The sequence below is a fragment of the Polyodon spathula genome, chromosome 4 (genome assembly GCF_017654505.1).
Source record: "Polyodon spathula isolate WHYD16114869_AA chromosome 4, ASM1765450v1, whole genome shotgun sequence".
Lineage (NCBI taxonomy): Eukaryota > Metazoa > Chordata > Actinopteri > Acipenseriformes > Polyodontidae > Polyodon > Polyodon spathula.
In genome coordinates, this window is record NC_054537.1 from 475,968 (window position 1) to 495,163 (window position 19,196).

The 19,196-nt window shown below is 43.3% G+C and overlaps 1 protein-coding gene across 2 annotated transcripts in view; it reads left to right on the forward strand.

Moving 5' to 3' along the window:
- The first annotated feature begins 12,725 nt into the window (after nt 1-12,725).
- The window catches only part of LOC121314027 (CTD small phosphatase-like protein), a 67,731-nt gene continuing 61,260 nt past the window's right edge, over nt 12,726-19,196 (forward strand). For both annotated transcript variants that reach the window (XM_041246796.1, XM_041246798.1), the window contains exon 1: nt 12,726-13,372. In XM_041246796.1, coding sequence (XP_041102730.1) covers nt 13,297-13,372 — 76 coding nt within the window. In that variant the 5' untranslated portion in view covers nt 12,726-13,296. The remainder of the gene's footprint in view (nt 13,373-19,196) is intronic.

Sequence of the window (19,196 nt, forward strand, 5' to 3'; positions counted from 1 at the left end):
GATTAGGAATAGCAGAGGACCTAATACTGATCCCTGTGGTACTCCACTGGTTACCTCGCTCCATTCTGAGGTGTCTCCTCTAATCACCACTCCCTAATTCATGTGCATGCATTTCCTTGAATCCCTGCTGAGTTCAGTTTGAGAATTAATCATGGGACTTTGTCAAAAGCTTTCTGGAAATCTAAATAAACCATGTCATATGCTTTGCAGTTATCCATTGTCAATGTTGCATCCTGAAAAAAGTCAAGCAGGTTTGTTAGACTCCACAAGCATTGTTTAATGATCTGTCTGTAAAAGTAAACTGCATGGCAGTATCTCCGCCTGCTACAGGACAGGCTGGTTTATATTTACCTTTGGGCTTCATGCCACTCCTTCTGCTCACCCAGTGGAGTGCCAGCTTGTGTGTCAGAGCCCAGAAGGAGCTGAGTTCGAGTCTGCTTGTCTTGTTTACAGCAATGCTGCAGTATTGGAAAGGCACAGCAGGTGGAAACAGTCAGGAGATTGTCAGATTTCAGCATAATAAGATGAATCACCTATGACAGATGTCCTTCTTCAATAAGCTTTTTAAATATCTTTGATCCAAAGTCCCAAAGTAATTTGATTGTGCATTTGTAGTCCCTGAGTGCAGTCTTGGTCAGATAGCAGGCGAACATGTATCGTGATATGAAAACAAGGTAATAATTTGTTGTCACTGGTCAATACAGTTATCAGCTACATCAATTGCTGGAGCAGCATTGAATCAGCCTTTTAAAGCTGCCATTTAAAATACAAATCTCCTTTTAATCATTACTAGCTGTAATCTCTGAAATGTAGTATTCTCCCTTAAAGCACTGCAGAGCTAGTGAAACAGACAGGGAGGAAACAGCAGCAGCAGAGCTAATAACTGAATCTCCGCTAACAAGAGTCAATCAGAGCTGTTCTGCAGTGCACCATGTCACCATTGAAATATTGCACTCAGCTTTAACCATGCACACGTTTACCATGGCACTCAGCTTTAACCATACACACATTTACCAGAATCTCTTAAGAGCTGCCTGCTTCATGCATTAACCAGGAGCACAGCCCCATTGGGACCAGGCACACAGACATTGTGAGTACAGGACAAGCAGAATCTCTTAAGAGCTGCATGCTTCATGCATTAACCAGGAGCACAGCCCCACTGGGACCAGGTAAACAGGCACTGTGAGTATAGGATCAGGAGAATGTCTCAAGAGCTTCCTGCTTCATGCATTAACCAGGAGCACAGCCCCATTGGGACCAGGTAAACAGGCACTGTGAGTACAGGACAAGGAGAATCTCTTAAGAGCTGCCTGCTTCATGCATTAACCAGGAGCACAGCCCCATTGGGACCAGGTAAACAGGCACTGTGAGTATAGGACCAGGAGAATGTCTCAAGAGCTGCCTGCTTCATGCATTAACCAGGAGCACAGCCCCATTGGGACCAGGCATACAGACACTGTGAGTACAGGACAAGGAGAATCTCTTAAGAGCTGCCTGCTTCATGCATTAACCAGGAGCACAGCCCCATTGGGACCAGGCATACAGGAGAACCTCTCTGGCATTCTCTTTCACTGGCACTGCACACCTGCAAGCGTTCCACACCCAGGTATTAGAATTGCATAGTAACAGTGTAATGAAGCCTCGTGATAGCAGCAACATTAGAGAAGTAAATGGGAGGGACTGGTCTGCAGTGTTGATTACTGTGCAGCCTCATGCGCTGACATGTTGCTTTGTCAAACCCCTTCATGTGGAAAATGCCACAGCTCCAGGCTGCTAATAATATGTTTGTAAATAGAAGGGGGTCGACCATGTTGAAGTACACAGCAGGACCTGGGAAAGTCACAGCATCCCTCACCATTATGAAACGAAATTTCTAACTAAAAAAAACTAAACTAAACTAAACTAAAAAAAGAGTATGTCATAATGTAAGAACATAAGAAAGTTTACAAACGAGAGGAGGCCATTCGGCCCATCTTGCTCGTTTGGTTGTTAGTAGCTTATTGATCCCAAAATCTCATCAAGCAGCTTCTTGAAGGATCCCAGGGTGTCAGCTTCAACAACATTACTGGGGAGTTGATTCCAGACCCTCACAATTCTCTGTGTAAAAAAGTGTCTCCTATTTTCTGTTGTGAATGCCCCTTTTTCTAAACTCCATTTGTGACCCCTGGTCCTTGTTTCTTTTTTCAGGCTGAAAAAGTCCCTTGGGTCGACACTGTCAATACCTTTTAGAATTTTGCTTTACATTACATTCATTAGAACACCCCATTGCTTCTGTAGTTCAGCAGTGTGCACATGTATTACAACACCCCATTGCTTCTGTAGTTCAGCAGTGTGCACATGTATTACAACACCCCATTGCTTCTGTAGTTCAGCAGTGTGCACATGTATTACAACACCCCATTGCTTCTGTAGTTCAGCAGTGTGCACATGTATTAGAACACCCCATTGCTTCTGTAGTTCAGCAGTGTGCACATGTATTAGAACACCCCATTGCTTCTGTAGTTCAGCAGTGTGCACATGTATTAGAACACCCCATTGCTTCTGTAGTTCAGCAGTGTGCACATGTATTACAACACCCCATTGCTTCTGTAGTTCAGCAGTGTGCACATGTATTACAGCACCCCATTGCTTCTGTAGTTCAGCAGTGTGCACATGTATTAGAACACCCCATTGCTTCTGTAGTTCAGCAGTGTGCACATGTATTACAACACCCCATTGCTTCTGTAGTTCAGCAGTGTGCACATGTATTACAACACCCCATTGCTTCTGTAGTTCAGCAGTGTGCACATGTATTACAACACCCCATTGCTTCTGTAGTTCAGCAGTGTGCACATGTATTAGAGCACCCCATTGCTTCTGTAGTTCAGCAGTGTGCACATGTATTACAACACCCCATTGCTTCTGTAGTTCAGCAGTGTGCACATGTATTACAACACCCCATTGCTTCTGTAGTTCAGCAGTGTGCACATGTATTAGAACACCCCATTGCTTCTGTAGTTCAGCAGTGTGCACATGTATTAGAACACCCCATTGCTTCTGTAGTTCAGCAGTGTGCACATGTATTAGAACACCCCATTGCTTCTGTAGTTCAGCAGTGTGCACATGTATTACAACACCCCATTGCTTCTGTAGTTCAGCAGTGTGCACATGTATTACAACACCCCATTGCTTCTGTAGTTCAGCAGTGTGCACATGTATTAGAACACCCCATTGCTTCTGTAGTTCAGCAGTGTGCACATGTATTAGAACACCCCATTGCTTCTGTAGTTCAGCAGTGTGCACATGTATTAGAACACCCCATTGCTTCTGTAGTTCAGCAGTGTGCACATGTATTAGAGCACCCCATTGCTTCTGTAGTTCAGCAGTGTGCACATGTATTACAACACCCCATTGCTTCTGTAGTTCAGCAGTGTGCACATGTATTACAACACCCCATTGCTTCTGTAGTTCAGCAGTGTGCACATGTATTAGAGCACCCCATTGCTTCTGTAGTTCAGCAGTGTGCACATGTATTACAACACCCCATTGCTTCTGTAGTTCAGCAGTGTGCACATGTATTACAACACCCCATTGCTTCTGTAGTTCAGCAGTGTGCACATGTATTACAACACCCCATTGCTTCTGTAGTTCAGCAGTGTGCACATGTATTACAACACCCCATTGCTTCTGTAGTTCAGCAGTGTGCACATGTATTACAACACCCCATTGCTTCTGTAGTTCAGCAGTGTGCACATGTATTACAACACCCCATTGCTTCTGTAGTTCAGCAGTGTGCACATGTATTACAACACCCCATTGCTTCTGTAGTTCAGCAGTGTGCACATGTATTAGAACACCCCATTGCTTCTGTAGTTCAGCAGTGTGCACATGTATTACAACACCCCATTGCTTCTGTAGTTCAGCAGTGTGCACATGTATTAGAACACCCCATTGCTTCTGTAGTTCAGCAGTGTGCACATGTATTAGAACACCCCATTGCTTCTGTAGTTCAGCAGTGTGCACATGTATTAGAGCACCCCATTGCTTCTGTAGTTCAGCAGTGTGCACATGTATTAGAGCACCCCATTGCTTCTGTAGTTCAGCAGTGTGCACATGTATTAGAGCACCCCATTGCTTCTGTAGTTCAGCAGTGTGCACATGTATTACAACACCCCATTGCTTCTGTAGTTCAGCAGTGTGCACATGTATTACAACACCCCATTGCTTCTGTAGTTCAACAGTGTGCACATGTATTAGAACACCCCATTGCTTCTGTAGTTCAGCAGTGTGCACATGTATTAGAACACCCCATTGCTTCTGTAGTTCAGCAGTGTGCACATGTATTACAACACCCCATTGCTTCTGTAGTTCAGCAGTGTGCACATGTATTAGAGCACCCCATTGCTTCTGTAGTTCAGCAGTGTGCACATGTATTAGAGCACCCCATTGCTTCTGTAGTTCAGCAGTGTGCACATGTATTAGAGCACCCCATTGCTTCTGTAGTTCAGCAGTGTGCACATGTATTAGAACACCCCATTGCTTCTGTAGTTCAGCAGTGTGCACATGTATTACAACACCCCATTGCTTCTGTAGTTCAGCAGTGTGCACATGTATTAGAACACCCCATTGCTTCTGTAGTTCAGCAGTGTGCACATGTATTAGAGCACCCCATTGCTTCTGTAGTTCAGCAGTGTGCACATGTATTAGAGCACCCCATTGCTTCTGTAGTTCAGCAGTGTGCACATGTATTACAACACCCCATTGCTTCTGTAGTTCAGCAGTGTGCACATGTATTACAACACCCCATTGCTTCTGTAGTTCAGCAGTGTGCACATGTATTACAACACCCCATTGCTTCTGTAGTTCAGCAGTGTGCACATGTATTACAACACCCCATTGCTTCTGTAGTTCAGCAGTGTGCACATGTATTACAACACCCCATTGCTTCTGTAGTTCAGCAGTGTGCACATGTATTACAACACCCCATTGCTTCTGTAGTTCAGCAGTGTGCACATGTATTACAACACCCCATTGCTTCTGTAGTTCAGCAGTGTGCACATGTATTACAACACCCCATTGCTTCTGTAGTTCAGCAGTGTGCACATGTATTACAACACCCCATTGCTTCTGTAGTTCAGCAGTGTGCACATGTATTAGAGCACCCCATTGCTTCTGTAGTTCAGCAGTGTGCACATGTATTAGAACACCCCATTGCTTCTGTAGTTCAGCAGTGTGCACATGTATTAGAACACCCCATTGCTTCTGTAGTTCAGCAGTGTGCACATGTATTACAACACCCCATTGCTTCTGTAGTTCAGCAGTGTGCACATGTATTACAACACCCCATTGCTTCTGTAGTTCAGCAGTGTGCACATGTATTAGAGCACCCCATTGCTTCTGTAGTTCAGCAGTGTGCACATGTATTAGAGCACCCCATTGCTTCTGTAGTTCAGCAGTGTGCACATGTATTACAACACCCCATTGCTTCTGTAGTTCAGCAGTGTGCACATGTATTACAACACCCCATTGCTTCTGTAGTTCAGCAGTGTGCACATGTATTACAACACCCCATTGCTTCTGTAGTTCAGCAGTGTGCACATGTATTACAACACCCCATTGCTTCTGTAGTTCAGCAGTGTGCACATGTATTAGAACACCCCATTGCTTCTGTAGTTCAGCAGTGTGCACATGTATTAGAGCACCCCATTGCTTCTGTAGTTCAGCAGTGTGCACATGTATTACAACACCCCATTGCTTCTGTAGTTCAGCAGTGTGCACATGTATTACAACACCCCATTGCTTCTGTAGTTCAGCAGTGTGCACATGTATTACAACACCCCATTGCTTCTGTAGTTCAGCAGTGTGCACATGTATTAGAACACCCCATTGCTTCTGTAGTTCAGCAGTGTGCACATGTATTAGAACACCCCATTGCTTCTGTAGTTCAGCAGTGTGCACATGTATTACAACACCCCATTGCTTCTGTAGTTCAGCAGTGTGCACATGTATTACAACACCCCATTGCTTCTGTAGTTCAGCAGTGTGCACATGTATTAGAACACCCCATTGCTTCTGTAGTTCAGCAGTGTGCACATGTATTAGAGCACCCCATTGCTTCTGTAGTTCAGCAGTGTGCACATGTATTACAACACCCCATTGCTTCTGTAGTTCAGCAGTGTGCACATGTATTAGAACACCCCATTGCTTCTGTAGTTCAGCAGTGTGCACATGTATTAGAGCACCCCATTGCTTCTGTAGTTCAGCAGTGTGCACATGTATTACAACACCCCATTGCTTCTGTAGTTCAGCAGTGTGCACATGTATTAGAACACCCCATTGCTTCTGTAGTTCAGCAGTGTGCACATGTATTAGAACACCCCATTGCTTCTGTAGTTCAGCAGTGTGCACATGTATTAGAGCACCCCATTGCTTCTGTAGTTCAGCAGTGTGCACATGTATTACAACACCCCATTGCTTCTGTAGTTCAGCAGTGTGCACATGTATTACAACACCCCATTGCTTCTGTAGTTCAGCAGTGTGCACATGTATTACAACACCCCATTGCTTCTGTAGTTCAGCAGTGTGCACATGTATTAGAGCACCCCATTGCTTCTGTAGTTCAGCAGTGTGCACATGTATTACAACACCCCATTGCTTCTGTAGTTCAGCAGTGTGCACATGTATTACAACACCCCATTGCTTCTGTAGTTCAGCAGTGTGCACATGTATTACAACACCCCATTGCTTCTGTAGTTCAGCAGTGTGCACATGTATTACAACACCCCATTGCTTCTGTAGTTCAGCAGTGTGCACATGTATTACAACACCCCATTGCTTCTGTAGTTCAGCAGTGTGCACATGTATTACAACACCCCATTGCTTCTGTAGTTCAGCAGTGTGCACATGTATTACAACACCCCATTGCTTCTGTAGTTCAGCAGTGTGCACATGTATTACAACACCCCATTGCTTCTGTAGTTCAGCAGTGTGCACATGTATTACAACACCCCATTGCTTCTGTAGTTCAGCAGTGTGCACATGTATTACAACACCCCATTGCTTCTGTAGTTCAGCAGTGTGCACATGTATTACAACACCCCATTGCTTCTGTAGTTCAGCAGTGTGCACATGTATTAGAACACCCCATTGCTTCTGTAGTTCAGCAGTGTGCACATGTATTAGAACACCCCATTGCTTCTGTAGTTCAGCAGTGTGCACATGTATTACAACACCCCATTGCTTCTGTAGTTCAGCAGTGTGCACATGTATTACAACACCCCATTGCTTCTGTAGTTCAGCAGTGTGCACATGTATTAGAGCACCCCATTGCTTCTGTAGTTCAGCAGTGTGCACATGTATTAGAGCACCCCATTGCTTCTGTAGTTCAGCAGTGTGCACATGTATTACAACACCCCATTGCTTCTGTAGTTCAGCAGTGTGCACATGTATTAGAACACCCCATTGCTTCTGTAGTTCAGCAGTGTGCACATGTATTAGAGCACCCCATTGCTTCTGTAGTTCAGCAGTGTGCACATGTATTACAACACCCCATTGCTTCTGTAGTTCAGCAGTGTGCACATGTATTACAACACCCCATTGCTTCTGTAGTTCAGCAGTGTGCACATGTATTAGAACACCCCATTGCTTCTGTAGTTCAGCAGTGTGCACATGTATTAGAGCACCCCATTGCTTCTGTAGTTCAGCAGTGTGCACATGTATTACAACACCCCATTGCTTCTGTAGTTCAGCAGTGTGCACATGTATTACAACACCCCATTGCTTCTGTAGTTCAGCAGTGTGCACATGTATTACAGCACCCCATTGCTTCTGTAGTTCAGCAGTGTGCACATGTATTAGAGCACCCCATTGCTTCTGTAGTTCAGCAGTGTGCACATGTATTACAACACCCCATTGCTTCTGTAGTTCAGCAGTGTGCACATGTATTACAACACCCCATTGCTTCTGTAGTTCAGCAGTGTGCACATGTATTACAACACCCCATTGCTTCTGTAGTTCAGCAGTGTGCACATGTATTACAACACCCCATTGCTTCTGTAGTTCAGCAGTGTGCACATGTATTACAACACCCCATTGCTTCTGTAGTTCAGCAGTGTGCACATGTATTACAACACCCCATTGCTTCTGTAGTTCAGCAGTGTGCACATGTATTACAACACCCCATTGCTTCTGTAGTTCAGCAGTGTGCACATGTATTACAACACCCCATTGCTTCTGTAGTTCAGCAGTGTGCACATGTATTAGAACACCCCATTGCTTCTGTAGTTCAGCAGTGTGCACATGTATTACAACACCCCATTGCTTCTGTAGTTCAGCAGTGTGCACATGTATTAGAGCACCCCATTGCTTCTGTAGTTCAGCAGTGTGCACATGTATTACAACACCCCATTGCTTCTGTAGTTCAGCAGTGTGCACATGTATTACAACACCCCATTGCTTCTGTAGTTCAGCAGTGTGCACATGTATTACAACACCCCATTGCTTCTGTAGTTCAGCAGTGTGCACATGTATTAGAGCACCCCATTGCTTCTGTAGTTCAGCAGTGTGCACATGTATTAGAGCACCCCATTGCTTCTGTAGTTCAGCAGTGTGCACATGTATTAGAGCACCCCATTGCTTCTGTAGTTCAGCAGTGTGCACATGTATTACAACACCCCATTGCTTCTGTAGTTCAGCAGTGTGCACATGTATTAGAGCACCCCATTGCTTCTGTAGTTCAGCAGTGTGAACATGTATTAGAGCACCCCATTGCTTCTGTAGTTCAGCAGTGTGCACATGTATTACAACATCCCAGTAAGAGAAAAGAAACACAAAGAATGCACAAGAAGTTGTTTAAGAGGCCTCATTAAAGCACAAAGTGGTCTAACATTTCACACGAGTGCCTATTGTTTCTATATCACTGATTACTGACCGGAAATTGGAGGTAGGTATATAAAGGATATAAATGACAAGTTTTGAGGTGTACTAATAACATTTCTCTCTCTCTCTCTCTCTCTCTCTCTCTCTCTCTCTCTCTCTCTCTCTCTATATATATATATATATATACATACATAAATACTGTTCTGTATATTTTCCATATTTTCCACAGATTCCACTGCTGCAGCAGCAAAGGTCATTCAAAATGATCTAGACAAGATTCAGAACTGGGCAGACACATGGCAAATGACATTTAATAGAGAAAAGTGTAAGGTACTGCACGCAGGAAATAAAAATGTACATTATAAATATCATATGGGAGATACTGAAATTGGAGAAGGAATCTATGAAAAAGACCTAGGAGTTTTTGTTGACTCAGAAATGTCTTCATCTAGGCAATGTGGGGAAGCTATAAAAAAGGCCAACAAGATGCTTGGATACATTGTGAAAAGTGCTGAATTTAAATTAAAAGAAGTAATGTTAAAACTGTACAATGCACTAGTAAGACCTCATCTTGAATATTGTGTTCAGTTCTGGTCACCTCGCTATAAAAAAGATATTGCTGCTCTAGAAAGAGTGCAAAGAAGAGCGACCAGAATTATTCCGGGCTTAAAAGGCATGTCATATGCAGACAGGCTAAAAGAATTGAATCTGTTCAGTCTTGAACAAAGAAGACTACGCAGCGACCTAATTCAAGCATTCAAAATTCTAAAAGGTATTGATAATGTTGACCCAAGGGACTTTTTCAACCTGAAAAAAGAAACAAGGACCAGGGGTCACAAATGGAGATTAGACAAATGGGCATTCAGAACAGAAAATAGGAGGCACTGTTTTACACAGAGAATAGTGAGGGTCTGGAACCAACTCCCCAGTAATGTTGTTGAAGCTGACACCCTAGGATCCTTCAAGAAGCTGCTTGATGAGATTCTGGGATCAATAAGCTACTAACAACCAAACAAGCAAGATGGTAAAATTTCTTATGTTGTTATTTCATTTACATTATTTGAAAAAGCCTTATAAAAGTTTCCTATTGTAAAAGGATAGAGAAATGTGTGTGTGTGTGTGTGTGTGTATCTATATATCTCTATATATCTATCTATATATGTATCTATATATGTATATATATATAACACACGATAGTAACGTAATACAAGAAATAGTAGTAGCAACACAGCAGCTGATAGCAGATATCAGGCCTAAAAAGCATGGAAAACAAGAGAGAACAGTTGTGTCTTGAGAGTTGATTTAAAGCGAGCGACGGTGGGAGCATCACGCACCAAAGCTGGAAGAGAGTTCCAAAGAGTCGGAGCCTTGAAGGTAAACAAACATTCTCCAAGTGTGGTGCAGTTGTGCTTAAGGATAGCAAGCAGGCCAGAGTTGGAGGACCTCAGCTTGCAGGCAGGGTCATAGCGGGCCAGCAGGTTGAGGAGGTGCTCGGGACCTGTGTGATGAAGGGCATTGTAGGTGAGCAGGAGAGTTTTGAAAATAATCCTGAACTACACAGGTAACCAGTGCAGCTCACTTTATAAAGTGAAAAAGCATGTGTAAGTATGGGAAGGAGAAATGTGGGAAACAGTTATTATTATTATTGATTTATTTCTTACCAGACGCCCTTATCCAGGGGCTTAATACTTATTTAACCACAGATGCTTTCTAAAAGAGAATAGTTAATGGTTGGTTGCACTTGAATGGAGTAACAACTGAATAGCTTGTTTCTATTATAATTGATAAGACAATAAAAATAAACTATAGTCACATATGCTCTGAGCTACTAGAGTATAAACACCAGGCATAGAGGAGACAGACAGAGAAGCTCCCAATCCCTCCAGATCATCAGGACCATCAGGGTATCAGTCTGAGGGCTCTCTCCAGGGTTCAGGTGATCTCATCAATTATCTGTCACTGTTAATACCAGTGGCATGTATTGTATCTATACAGTAACGTTCAGTGTAGAATGTACTGTGGGTATTTGGAATTATGAATGGTAAACGTTAACACTGTAAGCATGGTCTGGTCTCATCCTTGTAGTTTAACAAAGTAGTTCATTACCTTCAATTCTTAAGCATCACATTGGCGACTCTGGTGGGACGCTCTGCAGCGTGATTAAACCCAGAGGCTCTGAACTACATTCTTAAGTTTGTTCCAATAGCAGCAGCATTGCATGATACAGGGTGTCGTATGGGACCAGGTTTGTCCTGCTACTTGCCCTTGCCAACAGATTATTAAAAACATGACCCATAAAGCCTTCATGGCAATAATTTAAAGAAAGAAATTGACATTTTACTATGAAAAGTGTGTAGATAAAGGTCACCCTCACCCTGGACTGTCCCGTGAACATGGAGGCACGTGGTCACCCTCACCCTGGACTGTCTCGTGAACAGGGAGGCACGTGGTCACCCTCACACTGGATTGTCCCGTGAACAGGGAGGCACGTGGTCACCCTCACCCAGGACTGTCCCGTGAACAGGGAGGCACGTGGTCACCCTCACCCTGGACTGTCCCGTGAACAGGGAGGCACGTGGTCACTCTTACCCTGAGATAAGTCTAGTCGCCACGATAGCTGTGATACTGTAGCCCAACCCCTCCCCGTCACAGTGAAATGATTCTGGGACGAAGTCTTGAACTGAAGCTTTTTATATTCCTCTGTTGTTTGTTTTACTCATATGGCTGGATTTCCAGCCCTTCACATGTCTTTCTACCGTTTCTCACAAATTCAGCACTTCCAGTTCTATTGTTCCTCCACAAGCCTCACGTGCTGCTCTGTGAGCGAATGAGTTCAAAGAGCCAGCTTCCCAATGTTCAGTATGTTAAACACGGGAAAGTGTGTTTGAAAACAGGAGGTATTTATAGGCTTTTGATGCCATGGTAACCATACATGTATTTCTCTTTAAATCTAATGTCTTCATGATGCCATTCACTATATAGCCAATGATGTAACGATCTACTGTTCCTTTTTCTTTAACCCTTCTGGCATCGTGGTATCGAGTCTATTTATCCATTGATTTTCTTATATTCTTCTATACTGTACATTATCTAATTGATTTTTTTTCTAAAACCACAATCTTTAGTTCATCCACGGTGTGTCTGTTCCTTGTAGTTACTGTTCGTTATTATTTCTTATATTTGATAGGTGGATCTGTATTCTTTTATATAATGATGTAGCTATAGCATATACAAGGTTGCTATCCTTGCATGACGGATTTTCACTTTTATCTTTACCAATATGTTTGCACACTCTGTATGTGCTTTTAAAGGTTTCACTGCCCCTCAGTGTAGCTATGATCCCTTTATATTTACTGTGGACTAAAATGTCAGTCAAATTTGCATCCCTTGTAGAAGCTACGATCGGTGCTTTGGGAAATGCTTTTTCGTTTTTTTCTGAATTTTATTCCTATTTTTCTGAAGTTTATTCCTATTGAGTGTGTCAGCTTCTCTCAATTCTCTCTCAATGATTTGTTCCAGGAAAGATCTCTTTGAATCAAGGGTTTCATAGAATACACTTTTGATTTTGCATGCCTTAAATCCACCAAAATGTGAATGTATGAAACTGTACAAGAGATTCTTCTCCATGTGTCCATATTCCAAATATGTCATCCGCAGATCTGATGTGTTACATTGCTTTATTTTATAAATACATATTGCTGGAATTAAAACTGTACTGCAAATTTATTGTAGCATAAGGTTATGGTTACAATGATGTCATGCATGTAAATGTATGCTTTAACGAGTAGATTAAACACATCACAAAAAGCTCCAGTGAGACGTGTTCATGACCAAATGAAGCAAGGGGTTCGCCCATGCAAGACCTCACACGGACACAGTTCTGCACAGCAGCAGCCCCTCGGAACGCGTCCCCCGCATCGAGCACAGCGAGGGAAGGGGAGGGGTGTTACTGGAAACCGCCTCCTTCTTCGCCTGTGTTTGTGAATCGCAAACACTCACCGCCTCCATGTTGGAAAGAGAATATAGAAACGACTCCTCTTTTTCTGTAATAACTCGCAAAAACTGGGAGTATTTAAATTGCACAATACGGGGACTCGAACTGAAGCTGTGGAAACAAAAACCGGTCAGAAACTTTTTTTTTTTTTTTCTTTTTCCCCACGGGCTGCTAGCAGATGTACGGGTAGGAACATTGTGGGGGATTTTTTTTTTTTTTGTAACATTTTTTAAATGTTTTTTTATTTCGTTTTTTTGTGAGGTGTGTGTGTGTTTTTGTTTAGTTTCTCCGTGGAGGTCTGGAATTTAACGTTCCTCTGAAAAGGGGCCTGTCGTGCTTCTGTGGGGCTCCGTGTTTGGCTGCTGATAATTGACAGGGTGGCTAATAAAAAGAAAAAAAATTGAGAAAAAATAAGTGAATAAAGAAAGGAATATTTTTGAGTTTCCATGGACAACACGTCCATCATTACCCAGGTTGCAAACCCTAAAGAGGAGGAGATCATCTCTTCTAGTCAGGAGAAAGGTAAGACACAATTTCACTAAGTTAATCGGTGCTAAAAAGAGCTCTCTGTTTTTATGAAACACACACAAGCATTTAGTGGGGTGTGTATTTGCAGATCCAACGACTGTTTTGCTGTTGTGTGTGTTTAAATAGTGATTTGTGGTTTTGAGCTAGTTTTGAGTGGTTAGACAAATCGCGTGTAAACAAAAGCAGTTTATTGGCTTCATCACGTTGTATTATTGATAAATCATTGTTTTTATTTCGAGGTATCTTAGAAATGCGTGACGTTTTTATGCGTGTTTGTTGGAAAAGGCGCCGTCTTTGCATTTGAAATAGTGCCTGGGGTACACGCCATGTAAAACGTTAATGTCTTGTGTGTGTCTGTTTTTGTAAACGTTTTGGGAAGACAGCTCGAAGTTTCGCAATGATGCATCTAGAGGAGGACTCCACTGGCCAGTGTTGAGGGTTCAACAATATTACAGCGGTTTACTCCAGGAAAAGGGCAGTACGATCTGGGTTTATACTGAGTTCCTTTTAAAGCACCATGCACGACAATGCCTTTCTTTATGTGTGATTGTTTGTTTAATGATATATTCCAATTAAACCACATAGCCGACAGCACTGTATATTCTCTATTAATCTCACCACCAAACTTCGTGGCTAGTTTCCCATTACAAGTTTGTAAACAGTACCGTAGTTTCAGAGACGGACTTCAGTAACTATTGCATCGTGTAACTAAGCAAAAACTTTATATGGTGTGGAAAAGGCACGTTTTTAATAATTAATGGGGTGTGCACGGGATAAGATAAGCGATCAGGTTACACACGCTTATTTGCTGTAATTGCCGGCAGCAACACCCACACAGCACAACAAACACGAATATAATAAATAAGAAAGCTAGCTGTCATTGGCACTGCAGCATTTAGCTGTTGGTTGACGTTCTTTTTTTTTTTCTTTTTTAGATATATCCACTTCTTACAAAAACGTGACAGTATTTAATTTCATACATAACGTGATTTAACAAGGGTGTTGAGTAATGTTGCTATTGTCTGGCACACTGTGCCTCCAGTTTTATACTTGAACACTGGTTTGTGACGTGTAATATTGAAATGGGTCTGTATCAACGTACATATAAAGCACACTCAATACAAACGCACTTCCAGTAAATGCAGACTTTTGAGTTTTAGTGGTTGATTGAACAGGGATGGAGACACCCTGCACACTGACAGGGCCCTGCCTTTACCAGGGGAGACCATCGGGGACCCCTGTGCTCCCCTGACTGTAAGACTCACCCTGCACACCACGTGGCCCTGCCTTTACCAGGGGAGACCATCGGGGACCCCTGCGCTCCCCTGACTGTACGACTCACCCTGCACACCGACAGGGCCCTGCCTTTACCAGGGGAGACCATCGGGGACCCCTGTGCTCCCTGACTGTAAGACTCACCCTGCACACCGACAGGGCCCTGCCTTTACCAGGGGAGACCATCGGGGACCCCTGTGCTCCCTGACTGTAAGACTCACCCTGCACACCACAGGGCCCTGCCTTTACCAGGGGAGACCATCGGGGACCCCTGTGCTCCCCTGACTGTAAGACTCACCCTGCACACCGACAGGGCCCTGCCTTTACCAGGGGAGACCATCGGGGACCCCTGTGCTCCCTGACTGTAAGACTCACCCTGCACACCGACAGGGCCCTGCCTTTACCAGGGGAGACCATCGGGGACCCCTGTGCTCCCTGACTGTAAGACTCACCCTGCACACCGACAGGGCCCTGCCTTTACCAGGGGAGACCATCGGGGACCCCTGTGCTCCCCTGACTGTAAGACTCACCCTGCACACCAACAGGGCCCTGCCTTTACCAGGGGAGACCATCGGGGACCCCTGTGCTCCCTGACTGTAAGACTCACCCTGCACACCGACAGGGCCCTGCCATTACCAGGGTAGACCATCGGGGACCCCTGTGCTCCCTGACTGTAAGACTCACCCTGCACACCGACAGGGCCCTGCCTTTACCAGGGGAGACCCTCGGGGACCCCTGCAGTTGTGATTTTTGAGTGCTATGTAAGATGTCTACACTCTGTAATACTCTGGGACTCTGACCATCTAGAGGGGAGATCTTTGAGACAACATGTGCAGAATTTGTGAGATGAGGAGGGCAGCATGTAAGCCATTGGCAGAGCCCGTAGTGATGGTGAAGGGCTCAGTTCTAAATGCCTACCTTGCCTCTGCATTGTCTACGTTGTTTCCACTGCAAGTACCTCAAACATGTTTAGCCACACTGGAAGAACCTGAGCCCACAGCTAGGGTTACCAGAGTGACATTTCCACTGGTATTTTTTGTATCAACTCTGAAGCAGTTGAAATGATTGTATATTATAACTAGGGCTTCTGATTTTCGGTTGTAACCGATCACACCCCCGTACAAAAAAATGACATTTGTATGTAGCCCAGGATTCCCTCTGAGGCTAAAATGCTCACATTTTTCACAATAAAAGGCAACAGCCTTCAGGCAGTTTAATGACTTTCACAAGTTCTCGTAAATATCAAGTGTAATCCACACTCCAGAGTCGAGGTAAACGTGTCATTTTGAGAGCGTTCTTGCAAAGCATCAACATAAGAATGTTTGTGTCTGTGACTCTTCCAGCTGGTTCCTGTCTGTGAGAATCCACGTCACATTCGTGTAGATCAGCCTGTAAGCTCTGAGTCCATGTGAACGGGACCTGCAGGGCAACATCACTGCAGGGTTCTAGTGACAATGCTAGCGATGCCACACCTGCTGTTGCAAGCCAAGAATGTTTTAAGTGTTGATCAAACAGCTGAGAACCCTCCTTCAACAAATATCGGTCCCGACGGTCCATCTACCGAGTTCAAATCCAGCACAAGAGGTAAACAACCTGTAAAGAATGCTGTGGGGTACTTTCTGGATACAGTCTGAGCCAAGCCTTTCAGAGCTGTCATTCAACCACGAACAAAACAGATGCATCTGTCTGTAAGAATTTGATTATTACTATTATTATTACTTGTTGTTCACATTTTAATAGGGCATCTCTAAAGCCACATGTCTGCACATGTGTTTATTCGTTAGCTGGTTTATTTTGCAGTAGCATTAATTAAACACTTGTTCCTTGTGTGAAGACTGAGTCTGCCTTTTGTTTCTATAAGACTGATGGAAAGGCATGAGTTATCAGTGGGTGCAGATGATATAAGGAAATCTACGCCTGGCAGTTTGTGGCTGTGCTAAATGAGCCAGTTGAGTCAGAAATTGCGAATGCTTTGCGAGAGTTGAGGTTCCATACTTTGATTTTAGACGAAAGCACAGCCATAGCATCAGAGAAGCAGCTGCTGCTTTTCCTAAAATATCTGTCACAAGTTAGTTTACATTTAACTTGTACTCCCTGTCCTACATTATTACAGCACGCCCTCACTATAACAACCCTGCTGGGGGCTGAGCCTTTTCTTCGTTCTAGCGAAAGGACAATCAAAATGAACTGTAAACTGTTGGAGTAAGTTCATGAGATTGTGAATACAAGTAGAATTACATACATTGCTGAAGTTGGCTTTTTATTTGCCAGCTACTTATACACATTCCAGCCTCTTATTTGCATACAGCAAATGTAACACAACTTGAATAAGTAACTGGGATATTTCAGGGGTGAAATCGTTTGGGCCGCTTATTTCAAAGTTGATTCTCACAGAGGGGAGCCCCTCTATGTCCCCCATGTGTACTTATCCCGACGCAAAACCGATTTTGATATGAAAACGGCAGGCAAACATGGTACAGATAGCAAGTTGTCATGTTATCCAGAAACACAAATTGAATACAGGTCTTGAATTTCAGTGTGGGATTGTGGGAATCGCGTATTTCCCAAGTTGCTCCTGCATATCTGCATCTTTTAGTGCGGGAAAATCCTGCAGATATTTTAAGAGACCAAGCTACTGTATTTTTCACCAAGTTTAGACGGCCTGAAACACTAAAACAATCTCTAAGGAAGTGGGTGTCAGTGATGAAAGCACTATGAGCAGCATTCTGAGCAGTTCTGGTTAAAATAAATAAATAAAAGTAGTGCTGGATATTTTAAACGCCGCAAGCCTTTATTGTCTCGTATGTGATTCCCGGCTGCTGTCTTTAAGTCTTATAGAAACTCAGTACACTGCAGTAAATAAACAGTTTTTAAAAAAGAAATACGACATTAAGACTATCTAGGTGTTTTGCAAGCAGTGACTTGCGCTTTAATTCTTAAAACTCAGCGGCATTCATTTTGGGGTGCCAGCACACCGAAGATTACTCGCGCATTACTCGGACACCGTAAAAGCCTCCTGCTTGTTTAAGAGTACAAACCTGGAGCTTTCCAGAGACGTATTCAGTGTGTGTATGCGGTACTCCTAGCCAGAACTACGAGCGCCTGAAGTTAAGCCTCTCATCATGTGACAGAGTTCACAGCAGGTTTCTTTCTGAGGCTATTGCTCCTTCATTGTAGCAGCTAGACTGAAAGGGGTGGTTTCGCTGGAAAGCTTACCAGCTCAGCCCCTCCCTCATGTTCATACATGTATTCTCATCTCTACCACTTATAGTATGCCTGGTCCTGTTGCAAATTACATAATATGAAAGGACATGTTGTGGCCTTTCACTGGATGTGTTACATGCATGCAGTACAGACTATCCAGTAGTTAAGCATACAGAAATGAAAACCGTGAAAAACAGGCAGAAATAGAGCTGAGTGTAAAGAGTTAAAAGAAAAAAAAAAGAAATGGAGCGCTGGTTTAAAAGAAAAGCTCCTTTTTCTTCTGCAGTGAAAGCAGTGGAGAGTGCTCTGCCTCACCGTGATGAGCAGCTGTCAGCACTCTAATATATAGATATATATATACATACATACATACAGCTCTGGGAAAAAATTAAGAGACCACTGCAAAATTATCAGTTTCTCTGGTTTTACTATTTATAGGTATGTGTTTGGGTAAAATGAACATTTTAGTTTTATCCATTAAATACTGACAACATTTCTCCCAAATTTCAAATAAAAATATTGTCATTTAGAGCATTTATTTGCAGAAAATGACAACTGGTCAAAACAACAAAAAAGATGCAGTGTTGTCAGACCTTGAATAATGCAAAGAAAATAAGTTCAGATTCATTTTTAAACAACACAATACTAATGTTTTAACTTGGGAAGAGTTGAGAAATCAATATTTGGTGGAATAACCCTGATTTTCATGCACGGCTTTCATGCGTCTTGGCATGCTCTCCACCAGTCTTTCACGTTGATGTTGGGTGACTTTATGCCACTCCTGGCACAAAAATTCAAGCAGCTCGGCTTTAGGGTGGGGGGTTGGGGTTAGGGTTAGGGGCGATTTGCCCCCCCAGCGCTGTAACTCCAGTAACTGGAGTATTTCTGGGGTGAAATCGCTTTGGGCTGCTTATTTCATATGTATTTATCCCGTCCCAAAACAGATTTTGATGCACTGCACTACTACTACTTAAAGTTAGCAGCTTTCCGAAGCCTAGGGAGTCATAATCTGCAAAGACTGTAACTCGGTAAGAGTTTCCGCACTCGTCCAGTCTGCAGCACCCAGCTGTGAAGTCAAGACATGTCATATAGTAAGAAAACAACCTCAGGTGTACTTGTATTTAATATAGAAAGCATTCTAAATGAAATGACGGCTTTCTTTCAGTGAAACCTTCTCCTCACCTCGGTTTAATAATATTGACTGGCAGGAAACAGATTATTTTTATTTTTTTAAGTTCCAGTAAGTGCAGTCGATCTGCGCTGTGTGCTGAAGTCAACTAATATCTAGTCTCTAGTAGTGGTTGTGCATTTTATTCTGTAGAGTTCAGCTCCCATATAC